At 40.2% G+C, this 25,474-nt stretch overlaps 1 protein-coding gene and 11 non-coding genes across 14 annotated transcripts in view; 4 read left to right on the forward strand and 8 right to left on the reverse strand.

Moving 5' to 3' along the window:
- Nucleotides 1-401: 401 nt before the first annotated feature.
- Nucleotides 402-25,474, reverse strand: part of eogt (EGF domain-specific O-linked N-acetylglucosamine (GlcNAc) transferase) — a 29,761-nt gene continuing 4,688 nt past the window's right edge. For 2 of the 3 annotated variants that reach the window (XM_037779491.1, XM_037779502.1), the window contains exons 5-16: nt 25,312-25,406; nt 25,130-25,234; nt 16,384-16,490; nt 16,027-16,130; nt 14,272-14,364; nt 12,754-12,825; nt 11,903-11,989; nt 5,984-6,052; nt 5,590-5,651; nt 4,227-4,346; nt 3,747-3,849; nt 2,139-3,543 (exon numbers count right to left, since the gene is read on the reverse strand). In XM_037779491.1, the coding sequence (XP_037635419.1) occupies nt 3,397-3,543; nt 3,747-3,849; nt 4,227-4,346; nt 5,590-5,651; nt 5,984-6,052; nt 11,903-11,989; nt 12,754-12,825; nt 14,272-14,364; nt 16,027-16,130; nt 16,384-16,490; nt 25,130-25,234; nt 25,312-25,406 (1,164 nt within the window). In that variant the 3' untranslated portion in view covers nt 2,139-3,396. Of the gene's footprint in view, nt 512-2,138; nt 3,544-3,746; nt 3,850-4,226; nt 4,347-5,589; nt 5,652-5,983; nt 6,053-11,902; nt 11,990-12,753; nt 12,826-14,271; nt 14,365-16,026; nt 16,131-16,383; nt 16,491-25,129; nt 25,235-25,311; nt 25,407-25,474 lie in introns of those variants that run through there. The other variant, XM_037779511.1, reaches the window with a different exon arrangement.
- On the reverse strand, nt 7,510-7,581 carry trnae-cuc. Its single transcript has one exon. It is a non-coding gene; the product is annotated as a tRNA-Glu (tRNA).
- trnae-cuc lies at nt 10,867-10,938 on the forward strand. The gene has a single exon. It is a non-coding gene; the product is annotated as a tRNA-Glu (tRNA).
- On the forward strand, nt 11,410-11,481 carry trnae-cuc. Its single transcript has one exon. It is a non-coding gene; the product is annotated as a tRNA-Glu (tRNA).
- Nucleotides 14,116-14,187, reverse strand: trnae-cuc. The gene has a single exon. It is a non-coding gene; the product is annotated as a tRNA-Glu (tRNA).
- trnae-cuc lies at nt 18,367-18,438 on the reverse strand. Its single transcript has one exon. It is a non-coding gene; the product is annotated as a tRNA-Glu (tRNA).
- On the reverse strand, nt 19,267-19,338 carry trnae-cuc. Its single transcript has one exon. It is a non-coding gene; the product is annotated as a tRNA-Glu (tRNA).
- Nucleotides 20,174-20,245, reverse strand: trnae-cuc. Its single transcript has one exon. It is a non-coding gene; the product is annotated as a tRNA-Glu (tRNA).
- trnar-acg lies at nt 21,009-21,081 on the reverse strand. The gene has a single exon. It is a non-coding gene; the product is annotated as a tRNA-Arg (tRNA).
- trnar-acg lies at nt 22,632-22,704 on the reverse strand. The gene has a single exon. It is a non-coding gene; the product is annotated as a tRNA-Arg (tRNA).
- trnae-cuc lies at nt 23,849-23,920 on the forward strand. The gene has a single exon. It is a non-coding gene; the product is annotated as a tRNA-Glu (tRNA).
- On the forward strand, nt 24,654-24,725 carry trnae-cuc. Its single transcript has one exon. It is a non-coding gene; the product is annotated as a tRNA-Glu (tRNA).

Here is a 25,474-nt window from a genome sequence, read left to right on the forward strand (position 1 = left end):
TATTCCTGCATTAATCCATCTGAGAGACACAGTTTTCCTTCGAGGCGCCTGGAAAAGTGGCCAAGGTAAGATGAGCAGGTTGTGATTGTTTGTCTTTGTGGAGATAAATGAGATCAAAACACAAAAGATAAACTGGCTGTAAAAAAATCAGCTTTGGGTGATTATTAAAGAAGTAAAGCCAATATATTTATGTTGCTGAGGAACACACAGTTGGTTAAGGAAGGAGCAGAAAGTTCAGATTGAAACTGCTGTCCTGGCTGTTCCAGTGGGAATGTCAGACAAACTAAATTAGGACACTAACAGTCAGACAAAGCAGCTGTGAGATATCTCATGATTTGAAACCAAATCTGTATTAAAACTAAAAAAAAAAACTCCTCCTAATTCTGAAGTGTGAATCACGGCTCAGATGTGATAATGACTTTACTCACAGCTTCCAGCTCAGTGATTAAACCTCAGCCTTTTCTTCTATCAGCTCTCCTGTCCTGTCCTGTTCTTCTCTGCGCAGGTTTGTCTGCATTAAGGGCGACAGACATGAAAACATTTGTGGAGGAAAAGACACGATTACCCACTGCACGACTAAATAAGGTCACCCCAAACATGGCTAAACTTCCAGCAGGCCTGAGGCAGCAAATGTGTGGCCTGTTCAATGATGATATGTTGGAGAAGTAAAGCCTGCGCCCTGGTGGCCAAAATGGAGCATGTATAAGGTTATACTGTGCACACAAGGACCACACACAGCGGAGATGGTTTTGCACTTCAGACTTTTTATACTGTGTTTCCTCACGCTTTATACTTTAAAGGTCCCATATTATAAAAAAGTGTGATTTTCATGTTTTTTTTTTATTATAAAGCCGGCTTAAGTCCTATATAAATACTGTGAACGTATCGAAACACTCAATCAACAGGGAAATAAACACACAGCCCGTAATCAGAAACTCTGCATTTGAAACAAGCTGTCAGGATTTCTGCCCATTTGTGATGTCACGAATATACAATATTTAGATACAATTTTAAACATAAACATTCTAAATGTGTTCCAGTTTATTCCTGGTTGCAGTGTATGCGAATGACATCAGCTGACAGGAAGTACACATGGACCCAAACTATTGTCTAGCAACGCAATTCTGTTAAAATTCCGTCGCAATTCCGTCAAAATGCACTAAAACGGAGCGTTTCAGACAGAAGGGTAAATACAGGCATATTCAGGCAGACAGTATGAGGAAAATAAAGTTTTTTTTTAACATTACAGCATGTAAACATGTTCTAGTAGAAACACAGAATACAAGTATGAACCTGAAAATGAGCATAATATGGGACCTTTAAGTCAAAAGGTGCGTTCCGATGCGTCTTCTCTTTGCTCCATTTTGGATGAATCCAGCAGGCATTTCTTTACGCAAAAACAAACAGGACTTTGGGTCATCGATTTGGAGCCTCCATGAAGGTTAATGAGAGCAGACATCTTGGTTCCTCTGCTTTTGATCCCCCCCACCCACTGCATAGAGATTCTTCATTTCTTTACGAGGTCACTGGCAGTAACCCGAGCAGGGCCATAAATAGTGTCCATCCCAGACAGGCCCGGTGTCTGTCAATACTCCCGAAAGTTCAGACACAACATCCGCAAAAAAGGAGGAGAGGAGGAGCTGCTGACATCCAACTTGTGTGATATTGGAGCAAAAATACACTTAAACAAACACTGACTTCTTATGACCCATTGGATATATTTGTGAATAAATTGCTCTCACTCTCTGCACTGTTTGGAACAAGTCTGTCAGAGAGGATCACACCACGCAGGGTGATGATTTGGTCCTCATGTGTGGTGTTGTACTGCCCCCTCGTGGCTGTGATGCATCACTGTTCATGTAGTAGTTTTTTTGAGGTCATCCAGATTTATTATAGTGACAGTAAAAACTGGACTAGTGCCCTTTTGCGAAGAGCCCTCTCCCTCCTCAGACCTGAACTCACTAAAATAATGAAACCCGCAGCAAAGAGCTGTCTGGTGTCAGCAAGAACCGGCAGGACAGAGGCTTCACTTTTCCCCCCTCCAAGGTCAGACTTCAAAAGATGATTGATTAAATTAAGATGAATTAAATCTCTGATGCCTAATGTGGCCGGCACAGACAGGAAGATATGCTTCAGCATTTTTTTTAGGAATTATTTATTTCATAATATTACACGGCTTCTGAATATGAAATCGCCTATACAAGCCCTGACCCAAAAAAGGTCCGGATTGAGTTCAACACGGTTTCATCGATAAATAAAACATCAAGCTCAAGGAGAGGCCGAGAAAACACGAAAAATGATCTGAACGCTTAAAAATACTCCTGTGCATTGCGTCAGACTGCATGCAAAATTGTGCTCATTCCATTTTAGACGTGTAAAATACAAAACAAACAGCATTCAAGATATTTTCGGAAAGGTAACAAACAACAGCAGCACCCTTGTTATTTGACCACAATATATTTCCTTTGGTAAAATGCAAAGGAATTAATAATAAAAACAGACATCTGTATCAAACCAACAAGACATACATTCTTTTAAATAATAAATGTTACGATTATAAAAGAAGACCATGTAAACTGTACATAAAGACACAAAAATAAAAGATACATTTAAAAAGTCTGCCTGATATTTTTGATATTTAGGGAACAATAGTAAACATTATTTTTCATCATATTACATGAAACAATGGAGTGTTGAATTTTACTGACAAATACTTGAAAGTACTTAATGTTAGTAATGTTTAGTGTGTTTAAAAGTATTGCTGTAGTTGCACACATACGAACGCTAATACTGATATAAAAGTCCCTCTTGTCTGTCTATTACTTTTAGGGTGTTTGTGATGAGCATAACTTTAATTATATGTCAAACTAAAAGTCTATATGCATGAATCCAGCATGTGAGTACTGCACAGCATATTAGGCCGGTGTGTGCTGCATGTGCTCAGTAAACTCTGGTGTGATTGTCAACAGCTCTGAAGAGGCTGGCGTCAAGGAGACACTGATCAAATGTGACAAGATGTCGCGTGTGAAGGGACGCCGTAACAGCTGCTCATTAGCTAACTTTGTCGGCGTGGAATGAAGTAGACGCAGCGGAGGTAATGAAGAAACATAGGACACATCTTATCGCTCTCCAGATGCTGCGACTGCACGCGCCTCGTCCTTTAACTGATTTGACACTAATGGAGCTGGTGGAAGCTATTCAACCCCTCCCGAGTTGTCCGCCACATTGCTTTCACTCATCCAGACCTATCAAAGCAGCGGACAGGAGGTGACAAAACACTCAACCGGAACCACTGATGGATAAGATAACTTTAAAAAAAATGTGAAGAGAACAAACAGCTCATGTTAAAAAGTTCTTCAGCGGCAGAGATGTCTGTGTCCCACACTCACAGAGACTCTAGAGTTCATCGTGAAGGGTGCGACGCTGCCATTTGGGATGGTGTGTGACGTAATCAGCTGCCTCCAGCACGAGGCGCATGAACTCCCCCACGTCAAAGGAGTAGTTGGTGAACTTGGGATGGTCCCCGAGGGTTGGATGGTGACCCTGAGGGAAAGCGATAGAAAAAAAGTGTATACATTAAACGGACACGTAAAAAGCGTGAGAAATGAAGTCTGTACGTTTGTTCAGCTGTGCCTGTAATTGAACGTAATTAAATGCGTGTGTGAGAGCGTGTGTAGGTAGTTGAATGGAGGAGGCTCACGCTGAGGTGCCGGGTAGCTAATGTCTGCTACGGGAGTTTCCCCTACCTTGTCCTGTGGGAGCACTTTGTCCATTTTCTGCCAAGTCACGTATCGAATGCCCCGCAGCCGAGCCAAATCTCGATAGCAGCTCTCATCCTGACAATTATATCTGGGAGGGACAGATGCAAACACTTTATCTCTCGCTCTCCTCGGTCTGCCTCACTTTCACTCTTTCTTGCTCCATCTCTCTCTCTCTCTCTCTCTCTCTCTCTTGCTGTATGAACAGTACTCTCACTCTGTGTCACTCACCAACAATGCACACAAAACACTCCGACACATGCACATATTCCAATCAGCTCGTCTACCCAGAGCAGCCAGGTGTGATGAATGCCTGGTTAATTAGACAGTATTTCACAGTCATACACCGAGTGTCTGAGGGGTACTTTGGGCGCAGCACGCTGCCGTCGCTTTCCCTGCTCGTCCCCCTCCTCTCTGTCTTTCACTCACAAACACACACACACAGGCCGACAAAAAAGTGTCACTCACAGCTCAAAGATGACAGCCCAGTCAGGGAGGAAGAGGAGGTGTGTGAGACCCGCCCCGTGCATCCCTATAAAGATGTCAGAGTTGTGGGTGATCCTCAGCTGCGCCAGGAAGGGAACATCCCTGAGAGGCAGACAGGGGAGTCACACGTCAATCATCTCCGTTGTGTAAACACTGTCATTATCACACAATTTAACACTTTTTTTTTTTTTTTTTTTAACACTGTTTTTATTGTGCTTTTAACAACTGAATCTTGTAAAACGCAACTCTCAACACGAGGTCATACAAAGTATAAAAATTATAATTACACAATTTTTGTAATAAACAATCTGTCATATATAATACAAATTTACAGTTCACAGAAAAGTGTATTGCCAACAATTATATATATATTAATATGATAATATTTGGGCTGTCAAAGTTAACACGATAATAACACTAATTTCTTTAACTTGCAATTCTTAGGTTGTAGAAGGAGGTTAAATAACGCTCCAAACTTATGCTAAATTTTGGCGAGTTGTTAATTGATTTCCAATAATAAATATATACATACATTTACATAAAGCAGCATATTTGTCCACTCCCATGTTGATAAGAGTATTAAATACTTGACAAATCTCCTTTTACGGTACATTTTGAACTAATCATGGTTAAACCATGCCGTGCTGATTTGACTGAGCTGTATAGAATAAAAAAAAGTGAAACTAAATGAAATAAATAATAATAAAAAAGGGGGTGGATGCCGTATACCCTCGTCAACGAACCAATTGGTGTATCTGTATGTTTCTATAATCAAGTGTGACTAAAGAGTAAGTGGGGAAACGCGTAATGAGGTGACCATATTTTGTAGAAGTTACCCTCCTGTCTTTTTAATGAGAATTTTATTTTTATCTAAATCTAAATGCGTCATCACTTTTCTCAGCCAGTCTGCATGAGTAGGGGCTGCTGCCAGTATTAATCTGTGTGCCAGCAGACTAACAAATGTTATCATATTGAACTAGTTTTCCTCACCTTAGCATCTATAACATCAAAGACAGCTGTTAGAGAGTCTAAATCAACATTTCTATTCAATACCTGAGACAAAGTATGAAAAATACTTCTCCAATAGTTCGACAAACAAGAACAGCTCCAGAACGTATGTGTCAGTGATGCTGGCACATGACCACAACGTTCGCATGAGGGATCAATATTTGGGGATATTTTGTTAAGAAATTGTTTAGACCAGTGCAGCCTATGTAACTCCTTAAATTGTAAGTGTCTGGCAACACGCTATTTATTCGTATACAGCACACTGTTACACCCCGGACCAATGCTAAGCAGCACTGAATAGTTCATGTAGTAATGTGGCAAGAGCTCTATAACTCACTTGTATTTGTAGTCCACCACGTTGACCTCCAGTAAAGGCACCGTCTTGAGGGCATTTATCAGCTGTAACAACAACAGAGAGACGTGTTCTCTGATCAATGAGAGAGCAAACTAATACGGGCAGCGACCATATAAATCACCAGCCTTTTTTACTCGTACTGTTTATAGCAAATAAGATTTTAAATAGGCACTTAACAGATGTGGGCAGTAAATCAATGGTGGAAAGGAGGGGCTGAGGGGCGTGAGGGAGTTGTACGGAGTGAAGAAAGAGAAAGAGACACAGAGAGGGAAAGTGAAAGGAAAAGGAGGACAGGTGGCAGAACAGGATGGAGGGAAAAGAGCAAGAAAGTTAAGAGACAGAAAGAAGGAGGGAGGGAGGGAGGTGCTGCACTCACCTCCACTTGGTTTAATATCCTTCTGTATTCTGTGCTGCGAGCCAGCAGGGTGACACGAACACGCCCCTCCTGAAAACAGCAATGCACCCAATAATCAATCAGCCAAGGACAGAAAAGATAGGCGGCCGGGAAAAACATGATGCTCATTCAAAGGAACTAAAAAAGCCTCTACTTAAAATGTCTCTTTTATACAGCACAGAGGAGAGGACGCATTAGATAAAATCACATTATAAAGCATTTTTTTTTTTAAAGTAGAATCTTCTTTTCTGATGTGCTCTTATTAGTTTATACAGCATGGAACTAGGATTTTCTATATTCTTCTACTGCCACCTTGTGTTCAAAAAGAGACAACATTTGAAACATATGGCACTAAAAGGATCATAACTTCACTATGCTTAAAGCGAAGTAATTGCTGTACACAATTAACAAGCAGTGGACACACACTGTATGTATTAAACACAGACCTCGTTTATTCTCTTCTACTTTAAAAAATATTTTACAAATACTGAAAACGATGCCATTCTGAGCAAGATCAGGCCTGAGCAAATGATGACGAGGGGCAGATAGGAGGAGAGGGGCGGTAGAGGCGGATGAATAGGACACAAGCAGCGGTGTGAGTCTCCGGCTGTGCCATTAATCTGGGGATGAAAGGAGGAGCTGGGGAGAGGGTCAGGGCCGAGAAGACCTCTCATTCAGTCGCGGGCCTGCTATCGCCAGCAGCCCCATGTCTCGCTGAAAAGCCTCTTAGCATATTTCCAGTGAAGGCCATGAATACCCAATGAGCTGCTGAGGAGGGAAGAAGTTATCGGGCTTTGCTGGTCGTAAAGATACAGTCAAGTACCTCAAAACTGGGATCATAAAACACCTGAAGAGTTATAGATGTAGGATGAGTTAAGAGGTGGCAGTAATTTGTAAGTGAGCGTGCACGAACAGTAGTTACGCATGTACAGAAACTACAAGGCTACAATCAGTGAGGAGCTCTTTCCTCGAGTTTATCGTATTAATGAGATCAACTACAGTGAAGTGTGGTTGTAGTGAGTGTCGTGACTCGGCTCTCCATCGCACACGGTTGCTCATTCTGCTCTTCAAAATAAAACACGTGTCAAACTCGAGGCCCAGGGGCCAAATACGGCCCCTCGCAAATTTTGATCCAGCCCCCCATATCACTTAAACTTAGAGCTTCAGTAGGCAGAATATTTTTGGCATCATTGGGCAAAAATTCCATAATAACCTTTCAGCATATTGTAATTCAAGTGTTCTGAGAGAAAACTAGACTTCTGCACCTCCTCATGGCCAATCACAGGTCATTTCAGAGAGAGCTTTCCTATCTCAACATGGCTGCTGGGTCACAAACTTTCTCATTTTACAGCTAAACAGTACACTACAAGATGTTTCTGAGAACATTTGAGGTGAGAAATAGGCATTACAGTAACCAGACACTGGTGGAAAGGTTCAAACCGTTTTTGTCACATACTTGGCCGACGTATTCACAGCACTACACAGACAGGTAATCGAAAAACTTGGTGTTCCCTGACCGGGAATCGAACCCGGGCCGCGGCGGTGAGAGCGCCGAATCCTAACCACTAGACCACCAGGGACTCCTGTTTAAACGCACAGGAACACACGGCTGCTATGCTAAGAGAAGAGCCATTCTTGGTTGAACATTTTTGGATTTTCCCAGGTCAAATTAGCCAGAAAGTTAGCACAACGTTAATACATTATTTTCCAATGCTGTGATTTGAACTCGCAAAAGTCTTGCAACTTATCACAGCAACATCTCACAGTTGTTTGCAAACTTAGTTCTGTTATCACTCTGTGCCAGTTGCTCCTCTCACTCATGCTATTTTGGTACGAGCGTAACAAATCAGCAAACCTGCAAGCAGTCTCTGCTGATCTGGTGCTCAGGTTTTGTTGCTTTTACGTAACAAAACGCTGTGTTATCTTTCTCAGTGTGTGGAACTGTTTAGGGCGATGAGACAAGGCACCTAATTGTCTGTTGTGCATTTTATGAGAGCAGAATCAATCATGTATATCACAGACAAATAAGCATGACCCTTGTGGATAAGTTTAAAGATAAATAAATGAAAATAAACTACTCCAATATTTAACGTGTTGCAAGGCATTCAAGTAAAGCAAAGTGTGTCTAGATTTAGACTCACAGGAGAGGACATGATGACATGTTCAGCGATATTCAGAGAATAAGAGGAGCAAGATAACAAAAACACCGGCTGAATTTATCAAGGGTGCAGCTTCTTCCACAGACTAGCTGCATAGTTGACGTGAGATCTGAACAACACTTATCAAGGTTTCAAATCCAGCTTGACACAAACTTTAAAAGAATTTTCCTGACCGGGAATTGAACCCAGGCCGCAGCGGTGAGAGTGTCAAATCCTAACCACTAGAACAATGAAGGCCTTGCTGTGGGACTATGGAAGTCCAGGACTGACCATCATTCAGTCAAATTCAATTAACTTACAGTTTTTAAGTGAATGATGTACAAAAAAATTGCATCATTACTTTCCAAAAATTCAAATGTAAATGACAAATCTACAGACAAGTTTTCGTCAGTGTGTTCCAAAATCGAACCCTGCCATAATTAGAATGAAAATTAATGTGAAATTGACTTTCCTTTTTTAATTCTCCGATTGGCAGACAAAGCACAGCCCCAACTTGAGAGTCAAAATGCAAGCTCGGGGCTTTTGCATTTGAATTATATCACGATTTTTAATCAAATCACATAAAAATGTAATGAAAATCGCAGTTTGAACTTTCATTTGGATAATAGCAAGATTTGCCCAGGCTTGTTTTGTATCTCTTAGTTTTATTCTTTTTATATATTATCATTATTTCCTTTCATGTCTGCATAACAGTAACCTCTGTATTGAGAAAATTATTTCCATACCAGACCCCTGTCTAGCGAGTCAGTTTCAACAGGGGGTTTCACCTTTATAGGCCCTGTTCAGACCTGGTATTAACATGCATCCTCAGTGATCGCATCACAAGTGGACAGCTCTAAGTACAGGTGTGAACGTACTCAAGACGTATTGAGATCGGATCTTTCAGACCACATTCAGAGGTGATCTGGGCCACATATGGCCACATTCTTTTAGCAGCGTGTACGGGAATGCGTCTTGGCCACATTAAGCCCCGCCTATGTCCTCAGCGTAAACGGAAGTACGTAGGCTACTCATTTGCGCGCGAACGGCGTCTTTTTAAACGACAACAGGCAAAAAAACAACAGAAGAGAAGAGGAAGAGAAAGAGTGAAGAACAGCAACAACAAAAGAACAACAAAAGAACGCAAAATGGATTTCTGTGGCTGGACTACAGAAGAAACACGCTGCCTCATTTCCATTTGGGCCAAAGAGTCCGTACAAAGGAAACTCGATGATTCTCTTCCGTGAAGATGGAGGGGAATGGTTATAGTCGAAGTTGGCAGCAATGCCAACAAAAATAAAACACATGAAGAATGCTTTCAGGAAAGCAAAAGACTTTAAGGGCAAGCTGCCCTTTTTACAACGAATTGGACAGGGTGTTAGGAGACCGACTGTCCTTCTGTCCTGGTAAAGGAGACGTGTAAGACCAGTGTTAGCATTTCAGTCACGCAGACAGCAGTTGCTGGGTATCAAACAGCCAACTTTATGGTTACAGGACACCCCACTCAAGCCACTGAGCTACATCCATCTAGCAAGAGCAAGTATCTATCCATGCCGGCACGCAGGCCTTTGGCGATGAGAGCATCAAATCCTAAACACTAGAGCATTAATGAACTGAGTTACTATAACAACGTGCCTTCTCTGTGAAGCAACATAAAAATTATGGAGATGCAGTAAGTCCATTCAATGACGAACATAATGTGAAGAACCCCACTAATGGTTTTACATGTTAAAGCTAATTGACCAGAAAGTGCTCACACTGCAGACAATTTTCCAGTCCTGTGATTTCTTCCCTTCCAGGCAGCCAGTGGTTTCCACTCATAACTGGAGGAAGCGATGACAGTCAACTTGAAGAGACTTTAGATAGGCAAGCTATCGCAGTGAATAACTCAGAGTCCTGTTATTGTTGTGTGCCAGTGGCTCCTATCAATCATGTAGGTTTGGGTAATTATTTTAAAGGACACTAAATCAACACATGTACAAACTTCTGGTCTATTGCTTCGCATTATATGGCAGTTCACCACTGTAGCCTGGGTTGGAATTGGGACTGCAATTAACGATTATTTTCATTGTCGATTAATCTGTTAATTACTTTCAGAGAATTTTGACTTTTTTCTTAAAAAATTACTCAAACCGATTAATCGATTCTCAAAATAGTTGGCGATTAATAAAATAGTTGACAACAAATCAATTATTCGTTGCAGCTCCAGTTAAGAGATCACCAAAATCATCACAGATCATTTTCTGGTTACCACATATGGCCAGTAACTGGTGAGATATCTTGCTCTCAACAAAGAGACTGGCTAACATAGTTATCCTTTGGGCTTCAATAATTAATTCATGCTTTACTCCCGTTCAGATTGGTGCTGGGCAGAGGGCACGGGGACACCTTGGAGAGGTTTCTAGTCTGTGATAGTCAATTTAAAACATTTTCACATTCAGATCAGATTGAATGAATTGTGTTTTCTCTTTCTTCTCTTATTCTTACACTGCTGTTACGCTTGCTGTTGGTTAGTATTGTTGTGATGGCTGAACTGATAAAGAAAGAATAAACTGAACCAGGATAAAGGGTGATGATTAGCAGAGATGTGTGCTTGTGTTCCCACTACTGTTTCCATTTCATAGATATATAGGTGACCCCTTCATACGTTATCCAAACAGGCATTCCTGCACAAGCAGGTGGGACTGAATGTGTTGGAGTACTACTGTTTACTATCATCAAACAAGCTCCCTGATGGTCTAGTGGCTAGGATTCGGCGCTCTCACCGCCGCGGCCCGGGTTCGATTCCCGGTCAGGGAAAGCTCCCTTTATGTACCCCATTATGTGAAAACTGCTTGACTGCAGTAATAATAACAATACAATCTTGATTGATTTGATAATGTCATAAAAACATACACTAATAACAGCATGTAAACTGTATATACAGTATAACACGTGAGGGTGTATCACCGTGATGTCACCCAAGCCTCGAGTTAAGCGTTTTGTCTGTCGCCATCTTGGTTTTAGGCTGTAGCCATTGTGGTTATTTGCAGCCAGAAGCAACACGAGAGGGTAGAGCTAAATACAACCGGATACCGAATAAGACATTTTTAGGAGACCAAAATGTTTCTTTCATGAACTGAAAACACACTGTGAAAGAGTTAAAGTTGTAAGACGAAAACACGGACAACTCCATGGTAGTGACCTGTCAAGCACAAGGTAGCCACGCCCTAAAGCATACCCTGCTTTATGGTCTATTTGTCTCTAAATGGGACCAATCAACAAATAAGCTCCCTGATGGTCTAGTGGCTAGGATTCGGCGCTCTCACCGCCGCGGCCCGGGTTCGATTCCCGGTCAGGGAAAGCCCCCTTTATGTACTCCATTATGTGAAAACTGCTTGACTGCAATAATGATGCTTTCTGGCTTGTTTCACCAACAGTCTGTGTACGACGATCTTGATTGATATAAGAATGTCATGAAAACAAACAGCAACAGGAAAACTGCTTTGTCAAAGAGGCAATGCTGTCACCAACACTGACTGAGATGCTTAACAGCACCAAAAATAAGGCCCGAAAGATTACCAGTGAGATCCGTCATTACCTGCAGAAAACTTATAATGCAAGTTTCGCTAAGATAGCATTTGTTACTACTACTCTATTGACGTTTATTGGATTTTAAAGGTGTTCATGAAACTGTGTCCGTCCTATGTACTGTATATAAACAAGATTACAATATAAAAGTAACACATGTTGATGAGTGTTTCCTAAAAGATGTTCTTCATACCTTCGGCCCGTCTTGCGGGATGTTCAGTCGATGGAGGACGTGCTGGGAGAACGCCCTAAACATCCCGTCACTGTAGCAGTCGGAGATCTGCCATCAACACACCACAGAACGTGTCAATTTCTCTCGCATATTATGCAATTCCTTTTAACATCCATTCAATTGATACTAGTGTATTAAAATTATTATTTTGATTGTATATAGTCATGCAAAAAGATTGTATTTTTAGAAAATCGATTCTGTGATTTGAATCTGGCCACACTGGAGCATTGCGTTGGGTTGAGATGAAATATATGTATCACGCCAGGAATTTGACAATTGTACACATATTTCTAATCTCCCTGGAATGAATATCATATGAGCCTATGCATTTCTAAAATGTAAGAATCTCACACATACACTGCTGCACTGCAGCTGTAAATGTGAGCACATGAATATAAACATTACATGTGCTGCAGGGGCAATCAAAAGCATCAGCTTGAGGCTGACCTATCAATATTTCACATCTCAAGGCTGGAACCACAGGACAACACAAATTTACATGGTATCATCTTTATAGTAATCTCCTTGGAATTATCATTTAAATAACGTAAGCACTGGCTGAGCTTTTGAATACATCACATAAATATTTGAGCCTGAACTGCATGTTTATGACTAGACCGGATAACATTGTGCATGTGGGAAGGAAAGACCAATAAATGATTAAAAGAATATATCACAAAACGTGAGATAAAAACACATAAATGAAGACACAAACAAGGTTGCATTTTACGTATGAGAGATTGCAATTTGTTCAAAGCAAATACATATGTAAAGTAGATCATACACACACATATACATGAGGGGTAACTTACGAGAGGCGTGTTGTAAAAGAGGCCGTATCTCATTCTCGGGAGGAGGGAGAAGAAGGCATCTTTGAAACACACCTGTGGACAAGTGTGAATAGATCAATGAAGTACAACATACAACATGGCACAGAAATCTGTTTATGTATATGTCACGGTGTTGTACATGCATGCATACTTATTTGACATCTTCAAATGCAAAAACATTGGTTGATCTGAGTGTACTGTATATGAACGAATAAGCAACATATCAAACTGCTCTTCTCAGAGATCACTCCAGTGTTTAGATGGGAATTAGAGTGTCTATAGGAGGTGCACATTTCTAATCAGTTCAGTCATGGTTCTTCATACTAATTTCAGAGTTTCTTAGAGATATATTTCATCAAGACCCGTGTTGCTGCTTGTGGATACACCAAACACAACGCTGCCAGAGGATGTAAACATTCAACCCAGTCCAGGGAGTCTGTAACAAAACTCTAAAAGGATTTAATTAGCTTTCATAGACTAAAGGCGTTTTCACAAGCCATAGTCCGTTTGGCTAGTCTGAATCAGAGTGAAATTGATTCTTTTGGTTCGTTTTCTATTTAGTTTGGTTCGGTTTCACAGTGCACAAATTAAAGCGAACCAAATAAAAAAAAAACATTTTCTGAGGGGCATGTACGAAGGAGTGAATTTATCTTTCTCATCTTGAGAGCTGCAACTTCTATGCAGGGAATCGCAGACTTTTACTTTATAAAGTCACTATTTTTGTGGACTTTATCATATCCTGTATGTTTTCTTCTGCCCAGATGTCAAGCAAACATCGGACTTCTGCAGAGGTCCAGGTCAGTCTTCTCCCACTCATGTTAACCTGTCGTTTATCTGTGTCCATCTCAACAAACGCCCGCGAAGACAACCTGCGTTTTGGGTTGCTTGGAAGCGGTCTGAGACCACCTCTTGAGAGCATTCTCAGACCGGTTGCTTTGGTCCACACCAGAGTACGATTACTGCGTTCACAACTGTCCAAACGAACCGCACAAGAGTTCAATTAAAACAGACTAAATGTTGGCTTGTGAAAGCGCCCTAAGTATACCAAACAATTTGGGTGGTATTTCTAATGTAAATGTAAATCAGCTTTTATTGACACACATTTGTTTTTTGTACACAGCACACAGTGAAATTTACTCTCTGCAAATACTTTAACTAGTATTAGGAGAAGAGGGCAGCAACTATATACCACCCGGGGAGCAGTTTGGGGGTTTGGTGCCTTGCTTATGGGCACCCTGGCAGTGCCCAGGAGGTGAACTGGTACCTCTCCAGCTGAACCAGCGACGCCCCGGTTCTCAAGACAAGTCCCTACGGACTAAGCTACTGCTGCCCCCAAAATCTACGTTCCCTGACCGGGAATCGAACCCGGGCCGCGGCGGTGAGAGCGCCGAATCCTAACCACTAGACCACCAGGGACATGCACAAATAACCATACTTGACTTCAACAACTTTTCATAGAAGGAGCATGCAATGACTACACTGAGGTAACCTTACACCTACTCTTTTTGAGTCATAGGTCTTCAAGTGGATGATGTCATAGTCTGAGAAGGCTCTCCATGTTTCACCGAACAGATCTCCATAACCATAAAAACTCTGAGAAAAGACATAAAAAAGAAGGGAACAAATGTTAATCAAATTAATGTTACATCTGAAATGAAAAACAAACCAATAAAATTAGAATCAACGGCAGCCTTCGGCAGTGCCAAACTCAGTCGTCTGTTTTCAAACTCTGCTGGTTGCTTTTTTTCTGAAGCTGTGGTTTTATACAAAATCTGTTATCACACTATTATCTGACAGCCTGTCGCTGTTTGGATTGCAGTGTGCAGTTTGTGCTGAAAGGTCACTGCTTTCCTTCTCCCCGTCGGGTTTCTCTCTTTCCCTTTTCCTCTTTCCCTCTGTGCACAGTTGGGGGAACAATGGGCCGGATGACGCTGTCTGTAAAGCATTCTGTTTTTCAACTGCTGTTTCCCCTTGATGCCTTCATCGGGCACATATGCCACTGACTCCTTAAACAAAAACTGTGACTCTAGTACGTTGCAGACGAACTACTGTTTGGCTTTCTCGTTGGGTTGTAGTACTAAAATCCAATCGTACTTGCCAACCTTGAGACTTAGAAAAAAAAGGAAGGATTTTGAAACCAAAGCGGGTGTTTTGAGTTTCAGAGACTTTGTTTCCTGCATTCTGGTGACTTTTAAAGAATGAAAATAACAAAATAATAAGTACACTGCAACAGTATTTTTCTGCTAAATAGGCAACTTTTAATTCTCAGGAAAGAAAACTGAATAATTCACCCCTCTTGAGTGAACTTGCGTGACTCTCTGACATACACTAATATTCATGTTTTCATTCATTCATTCATTTTTTGCCCTGCTTTAGTATTTCTTTCGCTTATTACTCTCTCCGTCTCTTACTCAGTTAAGGCGCTTTCAGACACAATGTGAAAACGGCACCACTGCGCTCTGAAACTCATTATTTCCAGTTGCTTGTGCCGCGCCACGATGGCTTTTAGCTACGTCGAGCAAAGCCCAACTGGATGCTGCGTGCTGCAATGTGCGGCGAGCGTACTGTGTAGCTGTAAACAGGTTATACACACTGTACAGTGCCAGAAACAGGTTGTGATAAAGAAAAGGAAAAAAAGGTGTGAAAATTGGTCATACATCAGAAGAAATACAGGAGAATTGTGACCCCGCTAGGAAACTGGGAGAGGGCAATGAAAAATGGGAGTCTCCCGATAAAATCGGGAGAGTTGGCAAGTGTGAATCAATTTTCAGACACTTTTTTTCATTTGTCTTGGACACAACCTCTTTCAATATTTGTATGACTGTGTTTTCATGTTATTTGGGAGAGTGACGTCAGAGAGAAAAAGCTAAAATATACCGCTACATCTGACATAATAATAATCTTAATCAAAAGTTGTATCTTTGAACAGGATGTGTGACTCTTCAGTTATTTCTTATGTAGCTAGAGGAGGAAGTTACCAATTCACTGGAGGCAGCACGCATGGAAAATCCTGCCCTGTGTTTTATTTTGACAGCTAAATAAAGCATCTTAAACATCTATCTTCTTTTGTCACAGCCAAAGACATTTATGAATTGTTGTCATTTTCAGTGATGATAACAGGCATGTTGGCTTGAATTTGAACATCTATGTTTTAAGTGTACAGTATGTGCTGGTTAACCTTAAATAGAAACAACAAATTAAGAAATTTCTAGATTACCCCCTCCCCTCCTGTAGTGGGAAACATCAGGTACCCACCGTGTCCCACATGATGATGTTGATATCTGAGCTGAAGGAGTTGTTAATGTGCTGGGAGATGTAGAGGTTGACAAAGTCACAGAAATGGTGATACATGTTCACCCCTGTTAGAAAAACACATAAGTGTTATTTTTGGGAACATCTGTCTGTTTTACTACTGGTAACTAAAAGAACAATATTCAATACATTACTGTATCATTCCAACAAGGTTTTTTAGAAAGTGTGAGTTTTGGTGGAATCCTTGCTATTACATAATGTACATAAGAGCATGTCTATTGTTTTCTCATTACGGTATAATAAGAGTAAAGGTTTTAGCTACTTGTTTGGTCTGCAGGGCTTTAAATCTTCGTTACCTACCAGCATCCAGTTTCATGAAAACAGTGGGCTTTTCAATGACGACGTCACAGTGTCCATCCTCTATGGGATGAAAGTCCAGCTCTGTGTATGTCTGCAGCTCAGCATACCTACAAAACAGAGCAACACAGCACATCAGTTTAGTATTGTAAATCTGCATTAACACATGTATAGGTGGCACACCATGGAAATAAACATTACAACCAGAGCTGTGACTTTGACTTCTTTTAAAGCTCCTATGTGTAGGATTGGTCTGACTTTGGTTGCTGCCAGTGGAAGCATCAAGAAACTGGTTTTCACCCAGGAGAACAGGGTTTGCATCCAACAACATGTAGATGACTTTGTGTTCACAAGTTTTAAAGTTTCCCTTTTGAAACGTGTTACTTTAAGCCAAAACACAATGTTTTTCCCTAAACTTAATTAAGTGGTTTTGATGCCTAAACCTAAAGAAGCCTTTTTCTTTGTGTTCAAAACGTAACGTTTCATTCAGTTTCACAACGTGTTAGAACGTGTTGCTTTTAAGTTTCACTTTCACTTTTACAACGTAGTAGGTGTAGTAGTCCCCTAATGATCTACATCTATGGTGCTTATAGCGACCGATAACGGCTATTTAATGGCCTAATAACGGTTGAATCAGGTGCATTTTGGGTGTGACGACTGATCCTTTCATATAAAGAAACCAAATAGGGGTGGGTAGTATTGTCTGAGAATAAAAAAAGTGATGTACTATTGATCGACAACTTCCCCAGGTCTGATTGAGAGGACTGTTCTAGTCGTCACTGCAGCATCCCTCTGTCCACAAATGAGAGAAATGCAACGCAGCACAATCTAACCGGGAGTCAAACCTGGAATCTTCTGATTCAAAGTCAACCCACTGCCAAAGCGTCTCCTTTACTGAATTCATCATTTGGAGAGGGCTAGTTCATTAGGCTTGACATTGATTGATAATGTGATGGTATTTTGGGTGAGACAAATGGTGCTTTGCTTTCACACAACAGTTCATCACAGGTAGGTCATTTCAAACCTTCAGAAAATCTTAACACTCGATTGTTATGCATTGTTCAGTATGGCTAAAGGTGGGACTGACATTCACTATACAGGAACCTCACTGGATAAACAACACCAGGCCCCTCAATGCAAATGACATTAACCTGTTAAGGGTGTTTTTCCTGTTTCAATGGTATGTCAAAGTCTTTAGGGCAAAGTCCCGTTGATATCTGTGTAACAGAGTAACTCTTAAAGTGCCTGTGAAGGATCACATTTTAACAAATGCCACAGACTGAAAAGTTACAATAGAATCAAACAGAATCAAATTAAAAATGAATGGCAACACGGAACATGTTTGATAATGAGAATATGATATTATGAATTGCTATATTGGGTGCACATTATGAGCAAGAAGAGCACTCTGTTCACTCAGAGATCACTGTGTTCTAGTCTATTAAAGTCACCGCAGCACCCCTCTGACAACAAACAAGGAAAGATGAAACTTCTGATCTGTAGTCAGACACGTTATTCAGTGAGCCGCCCACCGAAAACAGGCTCGCCTTACCTTACACTTCATGTAATGCATTGATAAGGAATGCTGGTCCAAACTCCATCATTTCTTTTTAAATATGGATTAAGGTGGGAGTGATATGTTTCAATTCATCAAACTAAATTGTGTCCTGACGGGAGTATTCACTATACAGGAACTTCACTTCCTGACAAAACCAGACACATAAATCAAAAGAAATTAGTCTACTGATTTCACACTTCCAATGCTTCAGGCAGGTCTGGTTGATACAATTATTTGAATTTTTGAAGATTAATTCAGTTGACATCTGTGTGAAACAGTAACACTAAAAGTGCCAGCAAGAGGTCCAATTTCAACTAATTCTATTCATTTATACATTTCCTGATACTTGAGTCGTTCTTCATATATAGAATGCAGGCCCCCATGCACTTTTGAGTTTTAGTTAGTTACTGACAAGGGCTAAAGTTTCGTTCCCTGACCGGGAATCGAACCCGGGCCGCGGCGGTGAGAGCGCCGAATCCTAACCACTAGACCACCAGGGACATGCTCTCAACCCTGTGGAATGTATACAATGTCTGACAACTGGCAGGATGGGACTAGCCGGTGCTCTGTGAATTGTATTGCTGAACAGGCCTCTGTAGATATTAATGTCCTGTACACTACACAACTGAATAAATAGACTCAATAGAGTGCTTCAGGGATGATGTATTTTTGTAGGCCAACCAGGAAGTTAGCATGTACTGTATAAATAAATGCAGTTTTAATGCTGGAATAAACCAGATTATTGTACAGCTGAATTAATGCACCAAATTATTGCACTGTTAAGTCAGTATTGCACAGTTGAAGATATAATAAATTATGGGGTTATAGCTCCTGATAGAGGTAAAAATAATAAATATATATATGTTGTGTACATACAATATATAACAATTTACAATCTAATGAACATGTCTACCAATTTCTAGACTGGACAAGGGTATATTTGATCCTAAATACAATCTATTTAATATATGTTGTTGACGTCTGTATGACAATAAAGTAGAATAAATTAAATGTCTATCAGTTTGAGCAAATTACAAGTAAATGTTTGTACCGGTAGTCGCACGGAACTTACATTGGATCGTGTTCCATGACGTACACAAAACAGCGTTGCACTTCGTCAGTAAGGGCGGCTGGTTAAGTCGGCATCGTTGCAGGCTCTTATAACCCACTTCCACTCCCTGTGAATTGGTTTGGAATGGCACTTAATATGGCACTCCATGCGAACGGAGAGGAAGTGCGTAGGTAGAGGGTGGTTTGGAATTGGGCCTTTTAGTGCAGGCCCCGCAAATACTTTAGACTATCAGTTGCTAACAAGGGCTAAAGTCTAGTTCCCTGACCGGGAATCGAACCCGGGCCGCGGCGGTGAGAGCGCCGAATCCTAACCACTAGACCATCAGGGACATGCCCCTATCATTCAGGGAACTTGGTTTGACGATTGAGTAGCACGCTTGACAACTGGCAGGATGGGACTGAATACATCACTCATCACAGACAATAGTGTATCTTCATCATGTACAGGGGAAATTCAACTAGTATCGTTTGCTTCTGTCTGGCTTGCCTAATTGACCAATCTGGCTTTAGACAGAAGTTAGGACCTCCTACATCATTAACACACAGACATAGAAATACATAAATTAATATAGTTGTACGAATACGTAGAAATAAACTTAAGATATTTATTTATTTGTTTACCGTTTAATTATCAAAGTTTATTTATGTATTTATTTATCTATTTATTTCCATATTTATTTAATTATTGATTTTTTTTGTAATTTATTTCCATATTGATTTAGTGATACTTGAGTCATTTTTTGTCCTCTGTATTTAGAATTCAGGCCCGCATGTACTTTTGAGTTTTAGTTTCTAATAAGGGCCAAAATCATGTTCCTAAACCGGGAATCGAACACAGGGAATGGCGGTGAGAACGCTGCATCTTAACCATCATCATCACCGGCGATCCAGTCTTACTTTAGACAGAAGGTAGGACATCCTACCTCACTGACATACAGACATAAAAATAAATTGCAGTTGTGTGTAGTTGTACAAACATGTAGAAATAAACTTTTATTATTTATTTATTTAAGTCCTGTTAAATTACCAACTTTTATTTATTCGTACATTTATGTCTGTATTTATTTATTTATGTTTAAGTCACTTTTCATCCTCGATATTTAGAATGCAGGCACTCGTATACTTTTGACTTTTAGTTAGTTATTGAAAAGGGATAAAGTTACATTCCCTGACCGGGAATCGAACCCGGGCCGCGGCGGTGAGAGCGCCGAATCCTAACCACTAGACCACCAGGGACATGTTTCTGCTATTTGGGAACTTGCTGTCTCAATTCAATAGCATGTGTGACAACTAGCAGGATGGGACTATTTTAGATGTAGTAACACAGACTGTCGCTACTCTGTGCACTGTATTGCCAGACTTTTGCTTGAAGAGAATCAAACTGATAATGAATGGTATCACAAAACATGTTTGATAATTAGAATAACATATTAAGAATTGCTATATTAGGTTCACATTATGAGCAAGACTTTGCATATGGTGTCAGATTCCATCACTCTGTTCTAGTTTATAATTTCAGGTATGGTTAAATTCATTTCACAAGCCTACATCATACACCATCAGTGGAGGCTTTCCAGTTTCAATGCTATAATAAAACAGGTCTGACAGAGCAGATTGTTTGAATTGTTATGAGTGGTGAGCCAAATTCAGAAGATTAGTCATCTGTGTTAGTAATCTGTGTAAGGCTGTGGTCACACAGACAACAGCTGTGGGCTAATGTCGGTCTGAACCCGGTTTATAGAGTTACTCTTAAAGTGCCCAAGAAAGGGATAATTTTTAACAAATGCAATAACTTTAAATTAAACACCAGGAAAGACTACTGTGTGCAATTACTAATTAATAGCAAATAGAACATGTTTCATAGTTAGAATAAGGGATTATGAACTGCTATATTAGGGGCACATTATGAGCAGCATTTTACTGTCACATTTGCTCTCATTGTTCTAGTCTATTTCCGTCATTGCAGCACAACTCTCTCCACACAAGGAAAAACATCACACGAGCTAGCCAGGAGTCGAACCTAGAATCTTCTGATCCGTAGTCAGACGCGTTATCCATTGCGCCACTAGCCCGCCAGGGCACCATGTGCTTTTAACAAAACAGGAGAATCGAGCACAAGCCCTACCCCCCTGACATTCCTGGCTGCTTTGAGAGGGAGCAACGTGTTTTTCACTACCTTAAAGGGGAACACCACCTAAATTAAAAATTCCAATATGTTATTTCAATGGCCTAGGAAAGTGCAATCAATATTTGTGAACATGAGTTACTCTCTCTCTCTCTCTCTCAAAGCCAGAAACCAGAGAAGTAAGTCTCAAACTTGTGATGTCATAGGGTATAAAGTCTGGAGCTGCTCCATAGACGATGAATGGGAGACTGATTTCTTTTCTTTTCTCTAGATAGGCTTCCGTGCTTTTTCCTCACAGCCTATTAAAATCTATATATGGGTACCTTATGAGGGGTGTAAGTAACAAAAATTAATTGAAATAAACGGAGGGGATGAAAATACATGCCAATTGAAAAATGTAGCCATAAAAATGGATGTGAAATGAAAAATTAGGTGACAATTTATCAAGTGATTTGATTAATTTGGGGCTGATTTGACTAAAACAGTTGTGATATGATGAAAACTGAGCCATGTTTCATCATTTTCGTCATCTTATATTCATCATTCACAACACAAAATTGCCATTTATCATTTAAGGAAAGTGGCTTCAAGGTTGGAAGTAACAAAAAATAATTGAAGAAAAGGGAAGTGATGAAAATGTATGTAAATTGGAAAAATAGATTGTCAATTGATTTGATAAACTTGATTGGCATTTTATTTGAAAAAGTATTGTTTTGTTACTTCAACCCAATCAAAAAAAAAAATAGAACAAGGCGACTCAGCGAACCGCACTCTCCCAGCGGATGTGGTTTTTGATTGACATTTTGGGCGAAAGTAAGAAATATTGCGTGCCGTAAACGATAAATGTTATTTTCAATAAAATGCCAATCAAGTTTATCAGATCAACTGATTTTTCAATTCACAATTTCAATCACTTCCCTTTTCTGCTATTATTTTTTGTTACTTCCACCCTTGAGGTCATTTCCCTTAAATGATAAATGGCAATTTTGTGTTGTGAATGATGAATGATGCATTTAAGATGAGGAAAATGATGAAATATGGCTGTTCTAGTCTATTGCAGTCATTGCCTCCCTTTTTAGGACTGCTTTGAGATGGAGCAACGTGTTTTTCACTACCTTAAAGCTTCAGTAGGCAGAACGTTTTTGAAATAAATAAATAAATCAATTTAAGATATTTATTTATGCAGTTATTTCCATAACCATTTCAGCATTTATTTATCCTTTTATTTATTTCTGTATTTAATTATTTATTACTGTATTTATTGATACTGAAGTCATTTTTTGTCCTCCATATATAAAGCCATGCTACAAAACATCAATTTTGGCAGACTTGTTTCAGCACCAGCCATTCTAAATCCCATTCAAAGATCAAGGAACACACTGACACTGATCATACTGTGTCTTCATGAGCAGCATTTTACATATACTGTCGCATCGGGTCATATTGTTCTCGTCTATTGCAGCAGAACTCAGTGCACATATGAGGAAAAACACTGAACGAGCTAGCCAGGAGTCGAACCTAGAATCTTCTGATCCGTAGTCAGACGCGTTATCCATTGCGCCACTAGCCCGCATGCCTAACAGAGGAAACCCCCACCCCCCACATTCCTCCACACTGGCCCTGCCTCCCCATTTAGGTCTGCTTTGAGAGGGAGCAGCGTGTTGTTCACTGCCTTGAGAAATATGATCATATCAACAACAGACTTGAGATGCAAGGTAAAGGTAAACAACTTAGATTAACTTATTAAATCATAAATAACTTATTAAATAACTAAATTAAATGTTGTGGTCTAGGAGTTACATTTTATTTATATCAGTGAGGTGAGGAGGACTAGAGGACTGAAGTCATTAGTTCTGTTTAACATTTCAAAGCACCTCTCTAGGTGTCTCTTTTGAAATGACAATAGGTGCTAGTTTGTGTGATTAATTTAGTCAACAGGTTTCTAAGGCAGGGGGTGGGGGAAACTAGTACTCCTACTGGGATTACTCCACATGCCTTTGTGTCTGTAACAGATTTAACAGACTTTTTAAATTTTAACTACACTGTTTCCCCTATAATGGAGCTGGTATATAGCTGGTCTGACTCAAAGAAAACATGACACATACTGTAACTGCTAATTCTCCAGGCAGGACATTAGCTGCCTCTACATCAAAAAAGTCCCATCCTGTCAGTTGTCAAACGTGCTATTCAATCCACAACGCAAGTTCCCTATAAGGCAGATGCTTAGTGGTTAAGATTCAGCGTTCTCACTGCCACAGCCCGGGTTCGATTCCCGGTCTGGGAACATGATTTAGGCCCTTATTAGCAACTGAAAGTCAAAAATACATGGGGGCCTGAATTCTAAATACGGAGGACAAAAATGACTCAAGTATCACTAAATCAATATGGAAATAAATTAATAACAAAAGAAATATGGAAAGAAATAGATAAATAAACTTTGATAATTAAATGGTACACAAATAAATAAATATCTTAAGTTTATTTCTACGTATTCGTACAACTATATTCATTTATGTATTTCTATGTCTGTGTGTTAATGAGGTAGTAGGTCCCAACTTCTGTCTAAAGCTGGATTGGTCAATTAGGCAAGCCTTACAGAAGCAAATGATACTTGTTGAATCGCCTGTGATGAGTGATTTATTCAGTCCCATCCTGCCAGTTGTCAAACGTGATACTCAATCGTCAAATCAAGTTCCCTAAAAGGCAGAGGCATGTCCCTGGTGGTCTAGTGGCTAGGATTCGGCGCTCTCACCGCCGCGGCCCGGGTTCGATTCCCGGTCAGGGAACATACCTTTAGCACCTTGTCAGTAACTAACTAAAAGTCCTAAGTACACAAAGGCCTGCATTCTAAATAGGAGGATAATAATGAATGTAAACCTCTGTCTAAAGCAAGACTGTATCGCCAGTGACCATGATGGTTAGGATTCCGCGCTCACACCGCCGCGGTCCGGGGTTCGATTCCCGGTCAGGGAACATGATTTTGGCCCCGTTTAGTAACAAACCAAAAGTCAAAAGTACATGGGGGCCTGCATTCTAAATAAGGAGGACGAAAAATGACTCAAGTATCAATAAATAAATATGGAAATAAAAAAATAAATGTTGAAATAAACATGGAAACAAATAGATAAATTCATAAGTAAATCAATAAACATTGAGAGTTAAATAGGACATAAATAAATAAATATCTTAAGTTAATTTCAACATTATCGTACAACTATACAGTATTTATTTATATATTTATTTATGTATTTTTATCTCTGTATGTTAATGAGGTAGGATGTCCTAATCCCTGTCCAAAGCAGGATTGGATCACCGGTGATGATTTATTATTAATTCAGTCGTGCTGTGTACAGGATATTAATAACTACAGAGGCCTGTTCAGCAAAATTCTGGCAATACAGTGCACAGAGCACCCCCTATTGACGGTCTGTGTTACTACATCCAAAAAGTCCCATCCTGACAGTTGTCAAACATGTTATTCGATCCACAAATCAAGTTCCCTAAACAGGCAGAAGCATGTCCCTGGTGGTCTAGTGGTTAGGATTCGGCGCTCTCACCGCCGCGGCCCGGGTTCGATTCCCGGTCAGGGAACACGAGTTTTTGTCCTTATTAGTAACTTAAAGTCAAAACAGCATTGAGGCCTGTATTCTACATATGGAGGACAAAAAAATACTCAAGCATCAATAAATAAATAAAAGAATAAATTAAAACAAGTTGAAATAAATATGGAAATAAATACATAAATGCAAAATTACGAAATAAAAGTTGATAAACAGGACATAAACAAATAAGTATCCTAAGAATGTTTCTAATAGTAAGGATTCGGTGCTCTCACCGCAGCGGCCCGGGGTTCGATTCCTGGTCAGGGAACATGCTTTTAGCCTCTGTTAGTGACCATAAATGTATGTTTTTTTCCAATTCCCAAGAGCTCATACCAACGTCATTGGCTAAAGCTCAGTAAATGAGTGGGTGAATGTGTGTGTGTCCTGCCTCACCAAGATTGCAAGGGGCTCTTGTGCTCTCCCTCGGCAGCAAGTGCTCGCTTGTTCAGTCTGCAACATCCGCCAATCTCACCCTTCTGAATGAAGTCCTCATTGTACCTGCAACACAAACATGGATGAGTTTGTGTCAATGCAATTAATTTTTTCACATATATGTCGCTTTCAAATATACTGACCTCTCAAGACTTCTGCGCGGCTTACGTAGGTCCAGGTAAAGGTTAGTTGCCTTACAGTAGCGAGTGTGGCTGCTACATCTTAATGATGAGTCCCCCTGGAAAAATATTAAGAGAAGAAATATTTAATTTTTACGTGATATTAACTCTGGACCTTAGAGGTTGT

This window comes from Sebastes umbrosus, chromosome 1 (genome assembly GCF_015220745.1).
Source record: "Sebastes umbrosus isolate fSebUmb1 chromosome 1, fSebUmb1.pri, whole genome shotgun sequence".
Classification (NCBI taxonomy): domain Eukaryota; kingdom Metazoa; phylum Chordata; class Actinopteri; order Perciformes; family Sebastidae; genus Sebastes; species Sebastes umbrosus.